The sequence below is a fragment of the Spea bombifrons genome, chromosome 1 (assembly GCF_027358695.1).
Source record: "Spea bombifrons isolate aSpeBom1 chromosome 1, aSpeBom1.2.pri, whole genome shotgun sequence".
Taxonomy (NCBI): domain Eukaryota; kingdom Metazoa; phylum Chordata; class Amphibia; order Anura; family Pelobatidae; genus Spea; species Spea bombifrons.
The window spans coordinates 92398828-92421512 of record NC_071087.1 but is presented as its reverse complement, the minus strand read 5'-3'; the positions used below and the strand labels follow the sequence as shown (position 1 = coordinate 92421512).

Below are 22685 nucleotides of genomic sequence, written 5' to 3'. Positions count from 1 at the left end.
CTGTATATAGATCCACACAGCAGAGTCCATATAATCCCAAGAAATAAAATAATGTATATATTTAAATACTGTGCTTGGTCCTTTTAAAATGTTTCACTACTTATGGTTTATTTTTGCCACTTGTAATTCACAATCAACATTCTTGCTAAAAATTGTGTATTATTTTTGTAAAGCAAACGTGCAGAATTGACCTTGTGTATCCATTTGTAGCATATTAATGTACCCTTCTTCAATTAAAACCACTTATATGCTCTTGCACAGAAGCCATGCATGTCAGTTTTTTTTTTTTACATACTCTCTTATCCCATATCAGAAAGCGGTAAGTTCATGGATTCAAAAAAATACATATATGTTCTACATGTTTTGTTCCAAAAAGAATCATTTAGGGGTAGCGGAAAAGGCTGGATCTGAAGTCACAAAGCCAGCGACAACCCGTGTGAATTGTACCGAAGTTGAAGGAAAAGATGACATGACAATTATTTTTCTTTATTCTTTTCACTGTTATAAAGAACTCTAAGACATTAAAGATGTACAACAACAGAAGAAATAACAAATACAAATTGAAGTAAAAATAACAATGGGACGGACTCATAACCACTGCACCTTGTACTTGTGTGAATTATTTGAAGCAGCATTTTAAAAGCAGTGGTACAAATCAATGGGTACACCAGATACTTTAGTGGGGCAAGGGAACCAGAATATCAACATAATTGATGGGGAAAAACCCTGACTGGCCATGAAGCATTCCTTCATACCAGTTTTCATCAATCTGATTGGTGAGAGTAATTATGTCGCCCTCCTTGAAGCCAAGTTCCCCTTCATTCTCTGGATCAAAGTCATAGAGAGCCCGACAGCATGGCTGGTCCAGGGGAGCTCCTGAAACACAGAAAGGCGACACAGGGCGTGAGCAGAGTTCAATGAGCAGTCATACATACCAATAAGATGTATGTGGATATATAGATTTTCATCTCCGGGAACTGCAAGCAGTGGAGTTTATACTATTGTTTAGATCACAATAATGATGTTCTTTTCAGTTTATGCTTAAGCCATTTCTTTGCATTAGGACGTCTTAACTCATCCCACTTACATTACCACCTTTTGTTTTGCGGCATTTAATGGTTTTAAGCCCTATGGCCTACCAGAAATTGTCTCTCCTCTCTTTCACCTATGCTTAAGCATTCATTCTCAGTTTCACTCTTGTCCCTTCTATGAACTATTCCTTTCATCCTCCATTCTACCGTTCTGTAATATGCCATGTCATCCCTTTGTCGCCCAACAGCCACTCAGCTCATCCAAACTCTTCTCTTATATATTCTTCCTTGCAATCACCACAACCTCTTTTTTAGGGGTTGGATTTATGTTACAAGGACCTCTGGGAAAACCATATTAAAGCCCTCTTGCCTTTAAGAAAACTTTTAGGAATATGCCAAATGGGTAATTTAGCAATTGTCTTATTTTCTAATAAATCTGCTTACATGCTTACAGTTACAGGCACTCTCAAAATGGTAAAGAGGATGATTCACTAAATGGAGAGTTTGCCAGATAGTTTTGGCCCTGAATAACGTATATTTTAACCATGTACTTTATACATTGAATTATACATTATGCAGAGCCAGTGCAGTCCTTTTTGCCGGAGAAACTTGCCAGTTTGGGCCTTCCTAATAAATAGTGAAGTGTGGGACTTGAAGTCTGCAAACTCCCCTTCCATCTGTTCCTTTAGTGAATATACCCCACAGTGTATGGCTTAAGACGTGCAAACACGGGAGAGCATTGGGGAAGAACCAATATAGCATGCAATTAACATCAAGTACAGGGTAAACGAGTACCGAACAATAAAACAGGCAGAGTAGCAGACAACCATTTTATTCTACCGAATGAGAGACCAGTCTACCCGCAGTAGACTTTTATGGTTTATTTCACTCATGTTTATTTTACATTTTATAACATAAAATTGTTTGGTACATTAGAGCAGCAATGAAGGTAAAAACAATATGCCTGCATTGAATACTGGAATCCTTATGCACTGATCATTAGCAACATAAGGCTAAAGGGGATATCCAGCTAGCTTTCAGCAGTATCTGTAACATGTAGAAGAACGTAAAACCAGCGTATACATTCCAGCACGCTAAAACGGGTGCACGGCTCCTAATTGTCTGGCAGGGTTATGTAAAGTGTGTAAGTAAAGCGGCAGAGTGGGTGTGTGTGTGTATTTATATGCTTTTAGAGTGAGTGTGTGTTATTGTATGGTGGAAGAGTGTGTCAATACCTGCTGTTAGCATGTGTGTCTATGTATGTGTTACCATATGGTCTGTGTACACCGCAATTGAACGGCAAGCCCATTTATATATGAAAAGAAAAAAACAGTGAAATGGGGGATAGGCAGTCTTCACGTCACCCATGTGTATAACACATCCATGTTGAGCCCCACAAGCTTGCCCAGGGCCCCATTATCATCAAGGACCGTCTGTTGGTGTTACCATAATATTAGTGGTATTTAAAGTTTTATCAAGAAAAACAAAACATCTGGCAAATCTATTTCATTTTATAAAGCTTCATGTAATTTTTAGAGCACACGTGGTAAAAAGCCAAATAATCAGTGGTTTCTCATCTGCACTGTGGTTAAAAGGGGCAAGTAGTGGTCACTAGACAGTTGTTCCTTTTTCCATGCAGAAATGGGGGAATCACATGGAAAACCAGTAACGTAGTTTAGCATTGATGAAAATGTGGCTTTATTTAATTTTGTTGTTTATAATCTTTCTTGATCTGTAGACCTGGGTGCTGTCATTGTTGACAGTCGAGTGATATTTTGGGTGAACTCAAACACAAAGCTGATTCTCTATGGCTACACTAATGAAGTCCTGATTTTCATAGAGTGTCAGTGTCTGGGTCATTGAAGGTATTCATATTGTGGGCTCGGCTAAGGTTACAAAGTTAAAACATATACAGATTGTTAATATTCCGCTGTCTCAAAACATTTGAAAAAAAAAGGGGTGTGAGATCCGCTTTAATGACATATCAATATCGCTGCTGGTAGGTATATTACGGTTATGATGAGGACTCTTTATTTCTGTTGAGCAGGGAATATGAGCGGTTTGAGAAGGTTAAGCATTTGGTTTTGCTTGCACATACCTGATGGTTTTGGGGTTCCGGCCTGAGACATGCCACCATTGTGTTGACTGGTATCGCAGGGGAGTGTTAGTTCCAAACTCATGCGGGGTTTAGGCTGATACTCTCTCCTGGGCAAGGTTGAAGTATCTCTGATCCTGTAGAATTCAATAAAGCGTTACATTGTTCATGAGGCGGAAGAAAATAGAAGTTTATAGCATTTTAACCTCTTCTATGCTGAGGGTATTTTGTACCCACAAAAAAAACAGTGCTACTTTCTCGTTTTCACCATATGTTTGTTTAACCATGATGCACCTTTTCCACTTTTACAGTATCCACACAAATTATACATCAATGGAAAAATGGTATGATAATAGTCGTTAAAATAGTTGAGGGAGTTGAGAGAAAAAGAAGAGAGAGAGGAGAGACAGAGACAGAAAGAAAGGAGAGAGAGAGAATGGCAATTGTGGCAATTATAGGGTAAATATTAGAAGGTATACATCACTGTTTCAAAGCCTTGCAGTTAGTACATCAGTTTCTAATGGTAATCATGAACACACAAAAACTATATATTTATGTATAGTAGGCAAGCTGGGATATTTTATTAGCAACATTTAGGCACTCTTTTGTGTTACATGCGAGCTCACACAAATTAACCAAAAATGTTTTCACCTACATCTCCAGATTACAGAAATACTCTACACGCATAGGTTATTGTATAGTTTTTTGGAAGCTACAGGTCACACTGCCCATGCTCATCTACAGAACTGCACACCTCATAGCGAATGGTAGCCTCACATAAAGTTAAAAGATAATTGCCATTTTTTATATATTTTTATATAAAATATACATGTTTTTTCCCCTTGTTTTTTATTTGGGGTAATTTGTGGGAGTAGGGTTTAGGGCACAGAGCCTGATCCCCTTGCATGGGAGTAGCAAGGGGGGTCAGTTAAGACATGTGATTGTACCATAGATTAGTTGGCAAGGTGCTGGCACACGTAAATTTTTTTTAAATTTATATATTTTTTTACTTTTGATAGCAAGGTAGCAGGCAGCCATAACAGGCTGCCAACTCCGTGCAATAGTTTTTGACTTTATGCAACATTTTTTTTTTTTTGAAGTATCTTTTAAATTTATTTCCTAGACTGCTGAGACATTTATAATGTTGTCCACCTACACCTGATTTTGTAAGACTTCCGGCACGGGGAGGGTCGATGATTATCATGGACTGCCTGCACCAGGAATTGGGTAGTGGTGTGCATGGACACTAAAGTCCTGATGTTCCATGGGGTCATGGTTTGTAGGCAAACATTTTCATGACAGCATGGCATGTCATTAAGGTTTTTAGGGGTTAGTACATCATTTTAAAATTATTGTGCGTTTAACTCTATGTGCCATCCATTATACCTCATTTTTATACATAAGTTGTGCTATCCCTTTCATAAGCTATTTTGCAACGAATGTATCTACATGGAGTCACAGTTATTTGGCCTGTAATCCTCTCTTTTTCAAAATCAAGCCAAATCAGCTACAATATCTCCTTTAATGCCAATAGTGTCACTTACATGCATTTGTTATAGTTACTTCAATGGGTTAGGGCTGTTTCTACTGTATAGTGAACTGAGACCAAAGCAGCTGTATGCAGGTACGTTTCACTAGCTCAGTGCTAACTATGAAATAGTAGGAATATGCAAATGAGAGGGTCCATGTAACAGTGTGCAAGGACGCATTGTTTGCCATAATATGTCATGTAATATATTGTGATAAAAGGATAAATAGAAAATGCACCCGAATTGGTAAGAAATGTGTGTTTTTTAGTCTGCTACACTGCCTCATTTGATAACGCAGATTGTCCTTGTCTTCTGGTGTAGTTAGGAAGGAACAACTCTCTTGTTAGCCCCACGCACACACTCCCACACACATATGCACTGTAGTCTCTTAAAAGCAAAATGGATCACAACCAAATAGTCCCAAACATAAAATCATATGAAAATGTATTACTGAGTTTATTAAGAGAAATTCCCGCCATATGGTAAATCCAAATGAAAATTGGATTTCAATTTATAATTATAATGTGTACTATCTTTTCTTCCACAAGGTCAAGAAAATCAGATGCTTTTTAAGTGGGCTTTGACAGCACAAACTTCTTTATTGTTAATTTCGCACTTAACTGTGCGAAACTTTACTGTACATTATACAACCAAGCCCAATTTATGGTTAGGACAAGAATGTCATATATGTGTACAACTCTTTACAGGATAGTAAAGGATCTGTGAAAAAGAGGAAAAACAAAGCAAAAAGCTCAAATTGTTCATTCAAATTTTGTGGGCTTATTCACTCCCACTCTCATGTGCTCTCTGAATATCTTCATACCTCCTCTGCCGACTACTTCCACATCTCACAGGTCCACTTATTTTCTAGTATCTTCTTGTTCTTCTCTCTTCTGTCTTCCTTCACATCTGCACGGACATGACTTCCCGGTGAATTTCAGAAAAAATGGTGGAGCTTCCGGTGACATCCTCTCCCCCTGACTGGATGATCGGGGGAGAGGGCATGCTAGGAAGCTCTGCCATTTTGCTCGAATATAACGGCCTGTGAGCTGTCAGAAAAAATGGTGGAGCTTCCGGTGACATCCTCTCCCCGCCACTGGATGATCGGGGGAGAGGGCATGCTAGGAAGCTCTGCCATTTTGTCCGAATATAACGGCTTGTGAACTGTCAGAAAAAACGGTGGAGCTTCCAGTGACATCTCCTCCCTCGAATTGGGATTGGGTGTGTCTGGAAACTCATTGGCCATTTTGGCCAAAGATTACTTCTCGTGAACTTCTGCAAAAATGAGTTTGAGGGGATATTCTTTCCCTGATTGGAGGATATCACCGGAAGCGCTGCGGTTTTTGCCAAAGTTCACCTGGAGGTCATGTCAGCAGAGATGCGGATAAAGAAAGAAGGCGAAGAAGATGCTAGAAAAGAAGCTGAGCTGGGAGACACAACAGCAGAAGGCGGAGAAAGTAGGAAGCCATTTAGAGAGCTTGAGAAAGAATGAATGTGGGCAACAACTAATTTAAAAAGTCCCCCGAACGTAATTCTTTGTCCGAAAAGGAATGGGCCAAAAAAGAACCGACTAATTTGACCAAATTGTTTTTGGCCCGTTTGCACATTTCTGTCTTTTACATACATGCATACATCCTCGCTCCCTCTCTAACTCCCCCATCATCTTCCCCCTTCTGCATTCCTGCTTCTGTAAGTGGGCAGGTCCAAGTCAGACTAACTGGGGGTTTAAATGCCTTGAGAGGTATTAAAGAAGCATTTTACAATCACTGGGGAGATGTTTTGTGCACAGGCCCTGTCCAAATCATAAATATGGTTCCCTGTGGTTGAATGATAGGAGAGCTGGGTGGGCCAATGCTCCATCCCCCACTTTGAATCAACTGGACGTCCACATAGGATTTTGAAGGTCCAGTCCAAGATTCTGATCATGCCTGCAATAGATGCAGGAGACGGACATTTAAACTTCCTCAAGCCAGTGAGTTAGCGAGATGGCTGGGGGGAAAGGAAGTTCCCCTGTGGTCCCAGGGCAAAGAGAGGCCCTGAAAGAAGATCCCTGAGCCAAGTGAGGCATTACTTGCCTGAAGTTGTGTGTGTTGTCTGAGGGAGGTTTTCCAGAACCTGGCTTAGCTGGGTCTGGGAGGAAGCATAAAGTTAGTGCATATTTAGGCTATTCAGTCTGGGCCAGAGAAATGTATAGGTCAAAGAGGGCTCCCACTGTGAGTTAGACTTTTATTTTTGTACCATTTTGGTTTTGAAGGTTATTTGTTGTTTACACAAATAAAAACCACATAAATATGCTGTTCCTGAACCTTATTGTCCTAGAGGATTGTACTTCACATGAGAAGAGAGAGTGGTCTTTTAGGAGTTTGTCACAGGGGATATACAATGACATCTTGTTTATCTCTCTGGATTTGCCTGAAGTTCCAGATCTAGATTGTTTCATACGGCTCTAAAGGTTATGTTTATGGAGAATCTACCTCCATAACACTCAAGATCCTATCAAATGGGCATTAAATTCACTTAAAAGTTTACTTTTTGTCATACGTTGTTGTGACAAAGGTAACCTGAGATTCTTAAAATGTCCTGCATGCTTTTCTTCTGACCAATTTTACTTGGCCTTCTGATATAATTTCTAAATTAGGTTGATTTTGGAAAACAGATAGCTTACCTATGTTCGAGTTTCACAGTGACTTGCTGTAGGATCTGCACTGCTTGCTTGTGGTATTCCAGCTGTGCTTGTACCAGTGCTGAAAGCTGGCTTACCTGTTCAATCTAACCAAAATCAAAACACCATGCATTAGCGTTTAACAAAAAACATATGCGGGGCACTAAGGGGATGCTACTATATCCAGCTGGGAACTTGAGAGACCTGCATGATTTACAGGGTGCATATTAGTATTTGGGTGGCCAAAGGTAAAGCCTTTGGCTGGCTGAGGATCTGTAGTTCAACATAACACATACATTGTGGCCATCATAACTTAAAGAAAAGTTTAACCCTATGTGTGAAATTGATCTCACACACACACACAGATGACTCATGTGTAACTGTGTTATAGTGGCACATTTTAGTATACAGTAGACACTGTTATGGCCGCCTCCAGGATAAAAATATAATGGGGTTGTTTTATTTTGAAAAATAAAAGATAAAGTTACTTGAAAGAAAGAAACACTTCTTACATCCATCTCCAGCAGGTTGAACATGCTGGATTCTGCTATTTCTTTTGACTCATCAAATTTCTCTAGAGCCTGGCGGATTTCATCTTCTGTGAGCTTTCCTTGCCTTTTCTTCTTGTAATCGAAGTCTAGACGTCTACCCTCCAGCTTTTTTAAGTGATGCTGAAAATGAATAATTTGAATGTACCATATGATGTTAAAAATGAACTAAGCAATGTACATAAACATTTACATTAAAGGAAAATGGTCATGACTACAGGAGTAGCTCTGCTCCAAAAACACGCAGCGGTGGCAGACATTCATGCCAGCAGATTAGTTTCCATTGTCTTTAACTGACCATCTCTAGAAGATAGACATCATTTTAAATACAATCAGGTAGTGAATCATAAGCCATCCACCTACGTTACACAAATGCCAAAAATGTGATAGGCAGTAATATTCTGTGTGCAGTAGCTAACTTCTGCCAACATTAGGTAGGTGGCCAAACAGCCATGATAATGCAGGGATATGGGAAAGTTGGTAAGAATGGATAAAATGGTATAATTATCATGTCAACATGACAACAATACAAATATTGAGAATTCTTAAATGGACAGTTTCATATCCCTGGGGGACATGCCAAAGAATAATACATACTTTCCGAGTACTTTAACATGCAAAAAAAAAAAAACACGTAACTTCTCCTGAGCTGCAGATCTTGACCTATGTGGTCCAACAATTCATGTCACTTATTGGCTGCTGGAACAGTCCACTTTCTCCCTCATTCTCCATAAGCATTATGTTGTCTTAGTTATCTTATACCCTTTCAATCCCTTTCATGTAAAGGGATCGGTCTGGGGCTTACTGTGCTCACATAATCACAATTGTTAATGTCTTAAAATTAAAAGCTCTTGAGGAGTTCTTTGATTTTTTTTTGTTCCTTCATTTAATTCAAAGCTTTCCTTTCATTAGATACTTTGTTAATTAAATTCTAGCTGTTGATGTAATACCTGAATTTCCTTTAGATCTTTGTCGTGCAGGTTTTGAAGAGGGTCTATGAAATTTTGCTTCACGTCAATGTCCAAGGAGTCTTTGATATCAGAGAGCTCCCGCATTGCTTCTCCCACATCAACAAGAGCTGGACCTGGGGCAAGAAAATTATTATTTACATTTTAAATATATTGACAAAGGTTCTTACGCATTCCTTAGACCATTGACCTATGTCCTCCAAACTTCAACCGAAGTTGAATTGCTCTGGAATGAGGAATAAGCTTTGTTCTGGAATTGTGCATCTTCTAATTAATCAATTCATTTTTTTTTTTACTTTAACAAGAGAACCTTGTATTATAGTATGAAATATGTTCTTTCACAACAATCAAAAACACATAATTTCAAACATTTATTAACTACAAACATTTTTTAACTACAAAATTAACTTGCACGTGATGACTAAGTGACATGGAGTCCAAACTGTTCAATGTCATTCGTGAAAGTTCAAGCAACATTGTTCAACAAAATAACTGATTAAATGTAATAACTAAAATTAATAGTGCATCATTTTTGTTTCTGGATTTCAGCGTTGAAAATACAGTGCATACCATATGGTTATAGGTATAAATGCTAGCGTGCTTCGTTTAATGACATGCATGGTTTAATATTAAGAATTAGTCATACTGTGTAAAAACAAAGAGAATTAAATTGCGTACATGAAAGACTGCATACAGCAGGGACAGATTGCCAGCTGCAACATAATCATGAAATAATGAGGCATTTCAAGGTGCAGAATTTAACCATTTATTTTTCACTAAACACAGTATAAGAAATAATTCTCAGTACTGGCGAATGCCATCACAGAAATAATGATTTAATCACAAAAAATATTGTCTCCCGTATAATATATATATATTTGTTTCTTTAAAAACTGAAAATATTTGTGTTGTGGATCAAGCCATTAGCAGGTAGTCATAAAGGTAGTTTAGCATTGACAAATACTTGGCTTTCTTTCATTTTGTTCCAACAAACTTGTCGTGTGATATTTTGGTGACTTTCTCTGCCCAAACACCATACTGAGCTGATTATTTAAGGCAATGCTAATTAAGGCTAATGAAAGCCTGTTTTATCTAATAAAGTCCATTCACTTTCAGTGTATGCATATGGGATATTAAGACTGAGCCTTTCTATTATTTACCACAAGGAAGATTGTTTATGTAGAAGGGGTAAGGTAACAGAGCTAGAACACATAAAATGTCTTATACGCAGCTGTCTGAAAACATCCTAGAAGAAGGAGGGAGTGGTCGACTGTGTCAAAAGCAGCAGAATAGTCAAGTAAGATTAAGACAGAGTAGTGGCCATTGTTTCTAGCAGATAGAAGGTCATTTGTGACTATGGTGAGAGCAGTTTCGGTCGAGTGCTGTGGGTGGAAACCGGATTGCAGGGGGTCGAGCAGGGAGTTTGAGGACAGAAAGTGGGTTAGACGGTCGTAGGTTCGTTTTTCTAAGAGTTTAGATGTTATTGGAAGTAGTGATATGGGGCGGTAGTTAGCAAGGGAATTTGGATCAAGGCAGGGTAATAATCTAAGTTCAGGGACCTATGTATGCATCATAATATAAGACCATAGATGGTGTAGGTTAACATATGACACAAAAAGAGTGTTATGAACACACAGGTTTGTAGAGTCTTTCACTACTGGGGATGGGCAGAAGAAGGAAATCCACCTCAAGTCTCAATTCAGGAATACCTACATTTCAGAGGCAATTTGTGAATGGCAAGGGGAAGTGATCTGTGCTCAATGTCCTCATTTATTTCAGATATGACTTAATACACAAGCACAACTCGCAGGAAAGTCAACTGCTAGAAATTTCCTCCCCACTATGCTACTTGCAGAAACAGATTTAAAATCTATTAGATAAACTTGTAATTATAGGCCATTTTTTTTATAAATTCCAGGGAAAGGTGAATCTCATACAATTGTCTGCCAGAGGAAAACATATGTCAGTGGTAAAAAAATTAAATATATTACCAAAGTTTGAGTCGTCTCCAATTTCCCGACCATACTTCAACATTGCTTCTGCTAACAATGCTTCAGCTTGCGGGTAACCCGGTCCTTTATCTTGGCCTCGAATTTTCGACATTGTATTGATCATGCTGAGTTTAGCCCGGGAAGCTGTACATAAGAAAACAGATGTGTGATAATGCCATGTTTATTTGTTTTATAAATCTGATATACATATATATATATATATATATATATATATATATATATATATATATATACACAAGAGATATCTATGGGAAAATATAGAAACAGATTAAACCTAAAAAGATCAGTGCTATTAACTTATTTTCAACAATCTTTTGTTCCTTTGGATGTGTGCTTTGGATAATTGGTTTATCCTGTGCTGTTACATATCAAAAATATGAGCTATAGACCAAAGTTGTTTCACTACACACTTTTAATTAGGAGATAGTGTACATGATGTACAAAATATTCAAGGGTGCCAACAGTGCTGACCATAACTGTATTTTATTTTTACTTTATTAAAATAATTAGTATTATATTCTTGATACTTGCATAAGAAGTCAGAAGGCTATTATACTTCTTGACTACAGACACAACCCAATAGCTATGTGCCTTTTAGCAGCGTTATCTCTATTCAGAGCTGATATAGTAGGTTATGTCTGCGGATGCATCAGTTTCATGCTATTTGTTCCCCAGTTCTCAAAAGCACAAATTGATGACTTTTTCGCCTGCAGTGACTTTACTAGGAGTGTCACAAGAGGTGCATCTATACAAACTTAGAAATGCCCCTGCCAATAACAACCCCCTGTGGCTCTCTTTGTTATCCTAGATTTATGCCTTTCTCTATTTATTGGAAAAATATGATGTGATAATAACACAAAGTTGACATTTCCAAATTGTAATACTTTTTGAAATGCATTATGATGGTAACTACAGAGAAGGTTGATAATATTATAGAATCATTATTTTGTACATCAGTACAAAATGACAGGTGGTCATGGCTGCTGGTGGTCAGACTGCTGTGGTGTAATACATAGGGGAGCTTTCACAGTAACCCCCTGGGGCTGAGGAAACATGGGGGTTGGTTTGAGTTTGACAGGAGAGCCATGATAGATTCATGGGGAGACTCCTTGCCTGCCTGTCCAGTCCCCTCTTATGTCTAAGTTACCCTGTGTCTGGCCTGCCCTAACCAAATTTCCATAGACTAGCCAGCTATGGGGGCTCTACATGGCCTGGAAATGCTCCATGCTCCTGACTGGGACCTAACTGCAAATCCATGGAGCTTCCGCCTACATAGGAAATGAGTCACTACGGACGTCTGTTGCCCTATCCACTGATTGGATGGTCGGGAGAGGACGTCACTGGAAGTGCCACCATATTGCCGTAAGTTCACGTTAGGGCAAAATGCTGTCCTTTCTACCTCGATTGGAGGAGAGAGAAGATAAAAGATAGAAGATGAAGACGATACGGAAGTGGAAGTGGTCGGCAGAAGACGACAGAGAAGGTAGGGAACCATTTAAAGAGCGTGAGAGAGTGAACAAGATTGAGAGAGTAAGAAAGTGTGGGCAATGGGCAACGAATTGAAAATGCCCCCGGAATTGTTGGCCAAAGTGAATGGGCAGTTGTCTGAAACAAATGGGCCAAAAAACAAACTAAGAATTTGTCCGAATAGTTTTTGGCCTATTTCCACATGTCTATTCCACATCCAAACTGCTGTGTAGGCTGATAAGTATTTTACTCATACAGTGAATCCAAAATCCATAACGTGCTGGGGAAATGAATTCCTACAATTATAGTCTTGTCATCTGAAAGAATAACAATGACTATAACTACCTTTTATCAGTAATTTTCATATATCAATGTTGACAGCAAGTATGGTAATTGGTAAAATTATGCAAACCTGTAGAGTCGAAGACACCTGAGGACCAAGTTCAGTCAATTTACCCTAGCACAGGCAGATTATAGCACAGCTCAGATAAAGATTAAAATGTCTTGTGCAAACCATAATCAATTATTCTGATATATATATCATAAACAATGCATTATTAAACATTGCAGATATAATACAGTTTGCACATTATTGTTATTACCTGGATTAGGCTGGAGATATTCTATCGATTTGGTCATTATTTCCATCACAGCCCTACTGGTCACGTCAACTTTCTACAATAAAAATGAAGGGAATAAAACATTAAATGTTTAGTGTTCAATTATTTTCTGATGTATAATTTCATGTTACAATCAACACCACTCTAAAACCCAAACTGAGTAGTGATTAAACAGTGTCAGCCGCCTTCCACAGCAGATGTTAAAAGAGAACTCGACCATCCTGCCCACATCCTTTTTACAAAGCTTTAAGTAGGAAAATAATAATGTAGTAATGTTTCTTTTAGATCTCGATAATTATTAGTTATAACTTATATTCATGTGAGCCTCTGATACTCTTCAATATTCATTTTCACAAATGGGGTCCTAAATCCCATATGGAAGCCACATCTTGCAGAAAAAGACATTTTCAGGCAATGCATGGCCTAACACATGGGGCATACGATGGCATTGGAGGATAGCGCTACACCACCAACCGGGAAACAGCAGAAGCTCCCTTTTAACATTTTTATGAGCATATTTGATATGCACTTTGTTCTTTGCAGTTTTTTCTTTTTAATATTTTCTTAAGGCGAAAGAGGAAAATTGTAATTAGGCTTGATTCCAATCCACTCATGTGCTAAATTTAAAGGGAAGACAGCGGGAGTGTTAATGACATAGTACAAGATGGCATTATTGTAGCTATATGTGCTTCTAATACTATATACGGCAGAAGTAAAGGTTTAATTGGGAGGCACCTGTACTTTTGTGGTTCTCCACAGGATACACAATGTAGTGATGCCCGTGTAGTCAGAATGGAACGGAAGGGGCCTTGACAGGGATGCAGAGCAGGGCTAGGTCAGGGGGTCATAGAAAGTTCAGTGGGGAGGGGGAGGAAGTGAAGGGGGTATATAAGGATGGGGCTTAAGGTGGTTCGGGGCTTTTTGTTGTGCCAGCATACCCGGTGTGTTTGTCTTCCTTCCCTGTGCGCGCTGGTTTTTTCTCTCTTTTGTCTCCTTTGCAGGTGCGGTGATGGATCCTGCGGTTGAACGTTTGCTGGAAGGTGTGCGGGCAGCGGTGGAGCAGAGAGGAGCGGCGTGGCTGGAGGGTCAGCTGGGGCCGATCCTGGGCTTGACCGGTGCTTCAGGACGTCCGGTTCGTCGTTCCAGGCCTCCACAGCGGCTGAGTCCCAGTGCCCCTGATGGTCGGAGGGCTGATGGTGGTGGAGCTGACGGCGGCAGGAGTGAGCGGAGGAGCGGCCCGGCTGCATCGGCGGCCGGGGTAGTCCAGACGGGGACCGGCGTCCCGGGTGAGAGAGGCCCGCGGCCTGCGCGGTCGCGGCAGGCTGATTCCAGTGCCCCTGCGGACAGCGGGGGTGAAGTGGCGTTGCCGGTTCGGAGCAGGAGGAGCAGTCGGGCTGCCGACGTCAGCCGGACGGGGAGCGGCGTCCCGGGGAGGAGAGGCCCTCTGTCTGCACAGCGTGGGAGCCAGGTCTTATCTGCGTGCTCGGAGCCTGGAGGAGGTGCGTCACGGCATCGTGCCGGTAGCTCCGGGAGCTTGTCTTCCAGCTCGCCGGTGCAGAAGCGGCTCAGGAGCGGCGACGGGAACCGTTTGAGGCAGGACGGCCGTGCTCAGGAGGTGCTGCGGCCTGCAAGGTCTGGAGGCCGGCGGACGGCGGGTGCTGCGGCCAGGCAAGTTCGGGGTTCTACGGATCGGGAGGGGTTGCAGGGGGGGCCTGTGGGGGGTTCCCCTTCTGGTGTGCGGTCTCGGGGGGGTCGGGTGGTTCGACGTCCGGCCCCCCGTGATTTGTCTGCATCCCCCTCCGGTCGGGGGGGGGGTAGGGGGTCCAGTCCCTTCTCTTCCAGACGGTCCAGGCGGCTTCAGGAGGATTCTCGGTCTGCTGATGGCGTGCAGGGGGGGTCGGACGGCACCCCTTCTTTTTCTGTGCGGGGGGAGCGGGGGTCCCCTTTCTCAGAGGTTAGGGTCGGTGGGGGCAGTATTTCTGGGTCTGCGGCGGTTTCTCGGCGTAGTCCTTCTGTTCGGCGGCTGTCCCGTGGGGCTCCGGTGCGGGGCCGCTCCCCTGTTCGGTCTTTCGGGGGTTTGAGGTCTAGGCGGGGGTCCCGTGAGTCCTTCCGGTCTTGCCGGTCTGGGTCTGTTTCCGTCGCGGTTGCCGGTGCTCCTACTGGTTCACCGCGGGGGTGTAGTCGTTCTCGTTCTCGGTCCTCCGTTAGGTGTGGGAGGTGGGAGGCGGGGTCTTTATCTGCAGGTGTATCCAGGGCCCTTTCTCGTTCCAGGTCTGGCTCAGAGGTTAGACGCCGGGATTCCTCCACATTGCAGCCCAGGGAGCGGTTTTCGGCACGGAGCGAGGCAGCTTCTCCCGGGGTTTCAAGACCAGCGGATCAGGATGTCACGGCTCAGCGGTCCGGCACGGCCGGGGGGGTCTGGTGGTGAGTACCCTGGTTTATCTATTCGCGCTGGCTCGAGAGAGCGGGGGGATGGTGGCTCATTTGTGGGGTTGTTGGAGGGGTTGCGTTTGTTGGTGGATTCCTGGGGGGCTAGGCAGCAGAGTGGCGGCTCTGCTGGCGGCGTCGAGCGTGCGTGGGCGCCGGGTGTGGTTGCGCCCGGTGGGGTTGTAGCACCGGTTGTGGGTGCGTCTGTGGCGGTTGGTGAGTCGTCTTCGCCTGTTGTTGAGCCTGCCAGTGAGGGGTTGGCTGGCGGTGCGGCTGGGGATGGGGTTGCGGTTGCGGGGGCTGGTGAGTGTGGTGTGCCGGAGTCGGCGAGACAGACGGCTTACGTCTCTTTTGCGGGGCCTCTTGGCGTTCATTTGAAATCTGAGGTTAAGGAGAGGATTTGGAAAGGGGAGTACGTGGAGTTGTTTTCTTTGCTTCCTCTGGAGGAGTCGCTGGACTCCAAAGAGGATGACAAGAAGGAGGATAAGAAGAAGGAGGAGGAGGAAAAGAAAAAGCGGTATCGTAAGTTGCCTAAGACGTTTGGGAATTGGCTGCGGGCCTTTTGCATTCTGGCGAGTGTTATCGGGGAGAAAACTCCTGATAAGTGCTCTGCCCTGTTTTGTTATGTGGATGGGATTTGGGAGGCGTACCGCAATTATGGTGGATTGGCTTGGTGGCGCTATGACGAGCAGTTTCGTCAGCGTTTGGCAGCTAACCAGGGCATGCGGTGGGATCAGATGGATCTGCCGCTCTGGTTGAAGTTAATGATGGCCCAAAAGGCGTCGCCCTTTCCAGGTGGGGCCGGCGGGGGACAGGGGGCCTCGTCGGCCGCTGGACGTAAGGGTACCTGTTGGTTGTTCAATGACAGCCACTGCAAGTGGGGAGCCTCTTGCAAATTTAGGCATGAGTGTTCCGGGTGCGGTGGGTCTCATGCCCTGTCAAAATGTTTCAAGCGTGGCCGAAGTGGTGCCGGGGGGGGCGCGGCTGGGGCGAAAGGGGGCGACTCCGGTGAGTCACGTCGCGATGCTACCGTGGCTAAGCCGCTACGGCAATAGGGCTGATGCTGCCTTTTTGGATGCGGGGTTTAGGGAGGGTTTTCGGATTCCGTTTGTGCCCAGGGGGGTGCGTTTGTTGCGACGTAATTTGAAGTCGGTAGCGCTGTATCCAGAGGTGGTGCGCGATAAGTTGGGTAAGGAGGTTGGTTTGGGGCGTATGGCCGGCCCTTTCGTGGAAATGCCGCTTGCGGGATTTCGGGTTTCCCCGCTGGGGGTGGTTCCAAAGCGGGAGCCTGGCAAGTTCCGGCTAATCCATCACTTGTCTTATCCGAAGGGGAGTTCGGTTAATGATGATATCGCCAGGGATTTGTGTTCGGTGTCTTATACCTCTTTCGATAAAGCGGTGGATTTGGTGCGGGATGCTGGGCCGGGGGCGTTGCTTGCTAAGGCAGATGTGGAGTCCGCTTTCCGGCTGCTGCCGATTCACCCTGACTGCCAGCATCTGTTGGGATGCTGGTTTGATGGGGCGTTTTATGTTGACTTATGTCTTCCTATGGGGTGTTCGGTTTCGTGTGCTTATTTCGAGAAATTTAGTTCTTTTTTGGAATGGGTTGTTCGGGAGGAGGCTGGTTGCCGGTCCTTGGTTCATTACTTGGACGATTTTTTGTGTGTGGGTCCGGGGGATTCCGGGCTTTGCTTGCATTTGCTCCGTACTTTGCAGTTGGTGTTGCGGTCGTTTGGGGTGCCGTTGGCTGAGGGTAAAACTGAGGGCCCGACTACCTGCCTCAGTTTTCTAGGTTTGGAGATCGATTCTGTGGCTGGAATGTGTCGTCTTCCGGAGGATAAGCTGCGGACGTTGAGGGATGTGGTGGCTGAGGTGCGGTCGGCTCGGAAGGTGACTTTGCGGCAGCTGCAATCGTTGGTTGGGCGTCTCAATTTTGCGTGCCGGATTATTCCGGCGGGCAGGGTTTTTTCCCGTTCGTTGTCTCGGGCCACGGCTGGGGTTCGTGCAGCACATCACCGTGTGCGGGTTTCGGCGGCGATGAAGGCGGATTTAGCCGTTTGGGAGGTTTTCCTTGCTCGTTTTAACGGGAAGGTGTTTTTCCAATCCGCTGCGGTCACGGCGGAGGCGCTGGAGTTGTACACGGATGCGTCTGGGAGTGTGGGTTTTGGGGCATATTTTAGGGGGCGTTGGTGTGCGGCCCGGTGGCCTGCTGAGTGGTTGTCTAGCCCTCTCATTCGGAATTTGGCTTTCCTGGAATTGTTCCCGCTGGTGGTGGCTTTGATGTTGTGGGGTTGGGGGATGCGAGATCGTCGGGTTATTTTCTATACTGACAACCTGGCTGTTGTCCATTCGGTAAACTCGTTGTCGGCCTCCTCTCCTGCGGTGGTGCGCTTGTTGCGCTGGTTTGTGTTGTTGTGCATGGAGTTGAATGTTTCCTTCAGGGCGCGGCATGTTCCTGGGCATTTGAATGTGATTGCTGATTCCCTTTCTCGGTTTCAGTGGGAGCGTTTTCGGCGGGTGGCGCCTGCAGCGGACGCGGAGGGCTTGCCTTGCCCGGAGGTGATGTGGAGGCTCGGGACCGTGTGCTTGCAGGATGGGTGAGGTCTTCGTTGGCCCCGGCTACGTGGTCTGCTTATGAGAAGGTTTGGGGGGAATGGGATGGTTTGGTGGTTGCCGCGGGGGGAGTTATGGGGGAGAGGGATCGGCTGGATGTGCTTTTGTGGTTTTTGGTGCGCTTGGCAGTGTCGGGTGCCTCCCCGGCACGGGTTGATAGATGCATGACAGCTTTGGCTTTTCGTTTTAAATTGATGGGCTGGTCAGACTTGACTAAACACTTTGTGGTGAGGCAGGTTGTGCGTGGGATCAGGAAGGGTCGTAGGGTTCCGGATTCCAGGCGTCCCTTGTCCGCGGCCATTTTGCGGAGGTTGTGTGGGGTCTTGGGGGCGGTGTGCAGGGATGAGTTTGAGGTGTTGTTGTTTCGGGCAGCGTTTGTGTTGGCTTTTTTCGGTGTCTTTCGGGTATCTGAGTTGGTTAGCCCGCGTAAATCGGTGCAAGGGGGTTTGGCGGTTCAGGATGTGGTGTGTGGTGAGGGTGAGGTGTTGGTTTGGTTGCGGAGGTCGAAGACGGACGTCTTTGGTAAGGGGAAGCAGATCCGGCTGCATGCGCTGGTGGGGGATGAGATTTGTCCTGTGAGATGTGTACAGGCGTTCTTGGAGGTGAGACCGCTGGGTGGTGTGTCTTTGTTGGTGCACAGGGATCTGTCCTCTCTGTCGCGTTTTCAGTTTTTGTCGGTCATGCGTCTTGGTTTGGCGCGTTTGGGTTTCCGGGAGTCGGAATTTGGGACTCATTCGTTCCGGATAGGGGCTGCTACGGAAGCTGCGCAGCTGGGCCTTAGCGAGGAGGTGGTGCGGCGTATTGGCCGTTGGGAATCCGCCTGTTTTAGTAGGTATGTTCGCCCTCACAGGTTGGTTTGTTGATGGGTTGTTTTTTCACAGGTTTGTTTTGGTTAGGTATGCTCTCGGTACACTTTCGTTCCTTTTCCTTTGTTGCAGGTACTCCGTTGGTGGCATGGATCATCGGCCATTCGCATGTTTACTGGGCCCGAAGGAGAGCCGCAGTTAGGAGGAACGGTTTGCAGCTGGGCTTCTCTGCTGACCAGGTGCATGTGAAGTGGTTTGGTGTGAGGGGTATGTTGTGGGACGGTGTTCTATTGACTGTGGTAAAGTACCTGCGGTTGGGAGTTCGGCCAGATATTGTGGTCATTCACGCTGGGGGTAATGACATGGGGGTTTTGCCCCAGCGGGAATTGGTTTGGAGGATGCGCCAGGATGTGTTACGGTTGTTGGAGCTGCTTCCTGGTGTCAAATTGGTGTGGTCTGAGATGCTTCCCCGGGGGGCTTGGCGCTGGGCGCGGGATGCGGCTGCGATGGAGCGGAGCCGGGGGAAGGTTAACAAACTTATGGCTGGTTTTGTTAGGAAGCAGCTGGGCGTGGTGGTGCGGCATGTGGATTTGGAGGGGGAGCGGACGGGCCTTTTTATTGCTGATGGGGTGCATCTGACGGATGTCGGGTCAGATCTGTTTAATTTGGCGGTTGCTGGTGGGATTGAGAAGGCCATTTTCTTGTTGTGTGGGGGAGCCCATCCGGCTTGAGGAGTCAAGGGATGGGCTTGTGGCGGTAGCTTGCCAGGTTGCCGGGGGGTGTTATGTGGTTATTGCCACTGGTGTTCAAGTCTCGGTGGGAGGTTCCTGGCTGGGCGGTTGCTGGAACCTCAGGTGGGGGAGGGGCATCATGGTATGCCCTCCCATACGGTTATGCTTACGGTTCGGCCCCGGTTGGCCCTGGCAAGCTTACGGGTGTTTTATGGTATTTGGGTCATTGCCGTGTTAATGCACCTTTTTATGTTTACAGGTTGCGTGGCAATGACGTTAATAAATTGGCTGTGGCCTTTATTCATCCCACATTTCGTGTCTGTGTTTTTATTGGGGGGTGGTTATCTGGATGACATAGCCCGAGAGTCGAGGCTACCCCTGTCATGATGCCCGTGTAGTCAGAATGGAACGGAAGGGGCCTTGACAGGGATGCAGAGCAGGGCTAGGTCAGGGGGTCATAGAAAGTTCAGTGGGGAGGGGGAGGAAGTGAAGGGGGTATATAAGGATGGGGCTTAAGGTGGTTCGGGGCTTTTTGTTGTGCCAGCATACCCGGTGTGTTTGTCCCACCCTCCCTCCCTTTATTTGTGGTGTTTCATGTGGATGTGTGTCCTTGTTACTAATTTTCTTTGTTTTGTTTCAGGATTTTGTCACAGCCGAGGGGGCGGTAGCTTGCCAGGTTGCCGGGGGGTGTTATGTGGTTATTGCCACTGGTGTTCAAGTCTCGGTGGGAGGTTCCTGGCTGGGCGGTTGCTGGAACCTCAGGTGGGGGAGGGGCATCATGGTATGCCCTCCCATACGGTTATGCTTACGGTTCGGCCCCGGTTGGCCCTGGCAAGCTTACGGGTGTTTTATGGTATTTGGGTCATTGCCGTGTTAATGCACCTTTTTATGTTTACAGGTTGCGTGGCAATGACGTTAATAAATTGGCTGTGGCCTTTATTCATCCCACATTTCGTGTCTGTGTTTTTATTGGGGGGTGGTTATCTGGATGACATAGCCCGAGAGTCGAGGCTACCCCTGTCATGTCATGAAACAGAGAGAGCTGCTTCTGCTATTAGCGAGCACTAGCACCAAGACTCTGTTATGTTCATAATTATGTGTCTGGATGCATTATGTGATAAGAATTACTTATCGCTGGGTTGAATTTTATGGGAGATTACAAGTAATTAAATAGCAATGTAACGGAAAAAAGATTATACCAACAGAAAAAGAAAAAAAAAATCAGATATACTGACCCAGAATCAAGTAAACAAAAAAAACGGTGGTACAGTTTGTCATCTAATGTTTTTTATTAGTAATCTATACAAGGATTACAACAGGATTGTCATTTAATTCAACTGAATTAGTTGTGATAGAGTTATGCCTGCTATTGAATCCTGTAACACATTTTTATTTTAGTTGGTTTTGGTGATCTTCATGGTGGTTTGTTATTACATCACAAATTATGTTGCCAGCTTTAACTGTTATAGCCCTTTGTCGCTTCATTATTATACTTAAAATGTAAAAGGTAGTTATTTGCCCCTGCTGCTAGCTTTCAGCTGTGAGTAATCAATGGGTTGGTACTTTGTTTCAGAAGCAAAACGGATGGCTTACTAGGGAATTCCCTTGTTTGAAGGACACTATGGAATCCCAGCTGCTGTATATTCTATCCACAAAAAAAGTTGTCTATCCCAGGTTTGGGCACAAGACTACCCTTAGCATGCTTATAAGTGCGGTCATAATGACCTGACATTCAAGAGCAGGACAATTCTGGAAAAAAATTGCAGTTGTGCAGTTTTTTAGGATTTTATCTTAAAGCCTAGGTTTTATAAAGACCACTATCACAATGAGGGTTCTATTTAAAGTCCAGTACTAGCAATGTGAAGCCACTATCAACACTACCAATGGAATGTTCCTATTGCCATTGCAACAGAGGAGAAATGTTAAAATAGGTCATAATCCAAAACTAGAGGATCATAGGCTTATATGTAATGTAAGGAAGTTTTACTTTATTGAGAGTGGTAGACAGGTGGAAAAGCGTCCAATATGATGTGGTAGAGGTTAACACCATATGGGAATTTAAACATGCATGAATCTGAGACAAGACTAGGGACTAATTAAGGTTTCGATATTTAAAGCAGGAAAAAACAGGTAGACCATTTGGGACAAACAGCTCCTATCAGGCTTCAAATCCTAGGTTTCTATGACAGTCCCCATTTACCTATTTGCAAAAGTATTGTTCTTTATAAATGATCCCTAATATGTGTGCTACAAGACTAAAGAAGGTACATCTGTCACCTTCTCAAACAGTAGGGTAACAGAAATGTTACCAATAGTATATATATAGGTGATATTCCACCCCAAAATTTGAGTTAGGGTCAGAGTACTTGACCTTCTCTGATCACAGTATAACATCATATTGAAAGAATAAAGCATGACCTTATTGATTTGTTATTGTTTTAGCAATTTCCATTATGTATTTAGAAATTTGCTTGAAGAAGTTGGAATTGTAGGGATATCAAAGGTTCAATCATTAACTAAAATAAGCCTTAAAATGCAAAATACATTTTCAGTGCCAACATTTGAGACATTATTTTGTCACATCTAGAGCACAGGCTAACTATTTTTTCAAAATCTTATTTGCCCATCAGAGTGGAAGAACTTAATGTACATGTACCTATAATTAGTGAACCAAAACAAATAGAAAGTAAAATATCAGTCTGCTTTTCAATATAGTGAATAAAGAAATGCAAAATATAATCAGGGTGTCACGTACAAGTAAATAGGAGACACCGTAGTCAGGTAGGACTCCAAGACAGAACAAGTTCAGACAAGCCGAGGTCAGGATTCCGGAGAGCAGGATAGCCGATAAACGTAGCCGAAGTCAGGATTCAGGAGATCAGGATAAACGATAAACAAGCCGAGGTCAGGATACAGGAAAACAACGTAGTCAGGCAAGCCGAGGTCAAACACAGGAATCAGGCAGGTAAACGCTATCTGGGTGCTAGCACAAGGCATAGACGACCATCAGAAGGCAAAGGTGAAACTGCTCTGAGGGGTTTAAATGGAGAACCGCGGAGGAAGTCTGAATCTCCCATCAGCCCCTCATGACATCACTTCCGGTGTCTGTGACTCGCGGCCATCTTGTGGATGGCGTAATCTCCCTTCATAAATTCCTCCAGTATGTGAGTTCGCCA

The 22685-nt window shown here is 44.3% G+C and overlaps 1 protein-coding gene across 1 annotated transcript in view; it reads right to left on the bottom strand.

The window, feature by feature from the left end:
* Window positions 1–470: 470 nt before the first annotated feature.
* The window catches only part of SH3GL2 (SH3 domain containing GRB2 like 2, endophilin A1), an 80942-nt gene continuing 58727 nt past the window's right edge, over window positions 471–22685 (bottom strand). The window contains exons 3-9 of the mRNA XM_053465897.1: window positions 12915–12987; window positions 10825–10968; window positions 8816–8949; window positions 7830–7988; window positions 7321–7424; window positions 3130–3263; window positions 471–876 (exon numbers count right to left, since the gene is read on the bottom strand). Of these exons, the coding sequence (XP_053321872.1) occupies window positions 677–876; window positions 3130–3263; window positions 7321–7424; window positions 7830–7988; window positions 8816–8949; window positions 10825–10968; window positions 12915–12987 (948 nt within the window). The 3' untranslated portion in view covers window positions 471–676. The remainder of the gene's footprint in view (window positions 877–3129; window positions 3264–7320; window positions 7425–7829; window positions 7989–8815; window positions 8950–10824; window positions 10969–12914; window positions 12988–22685) is intronic.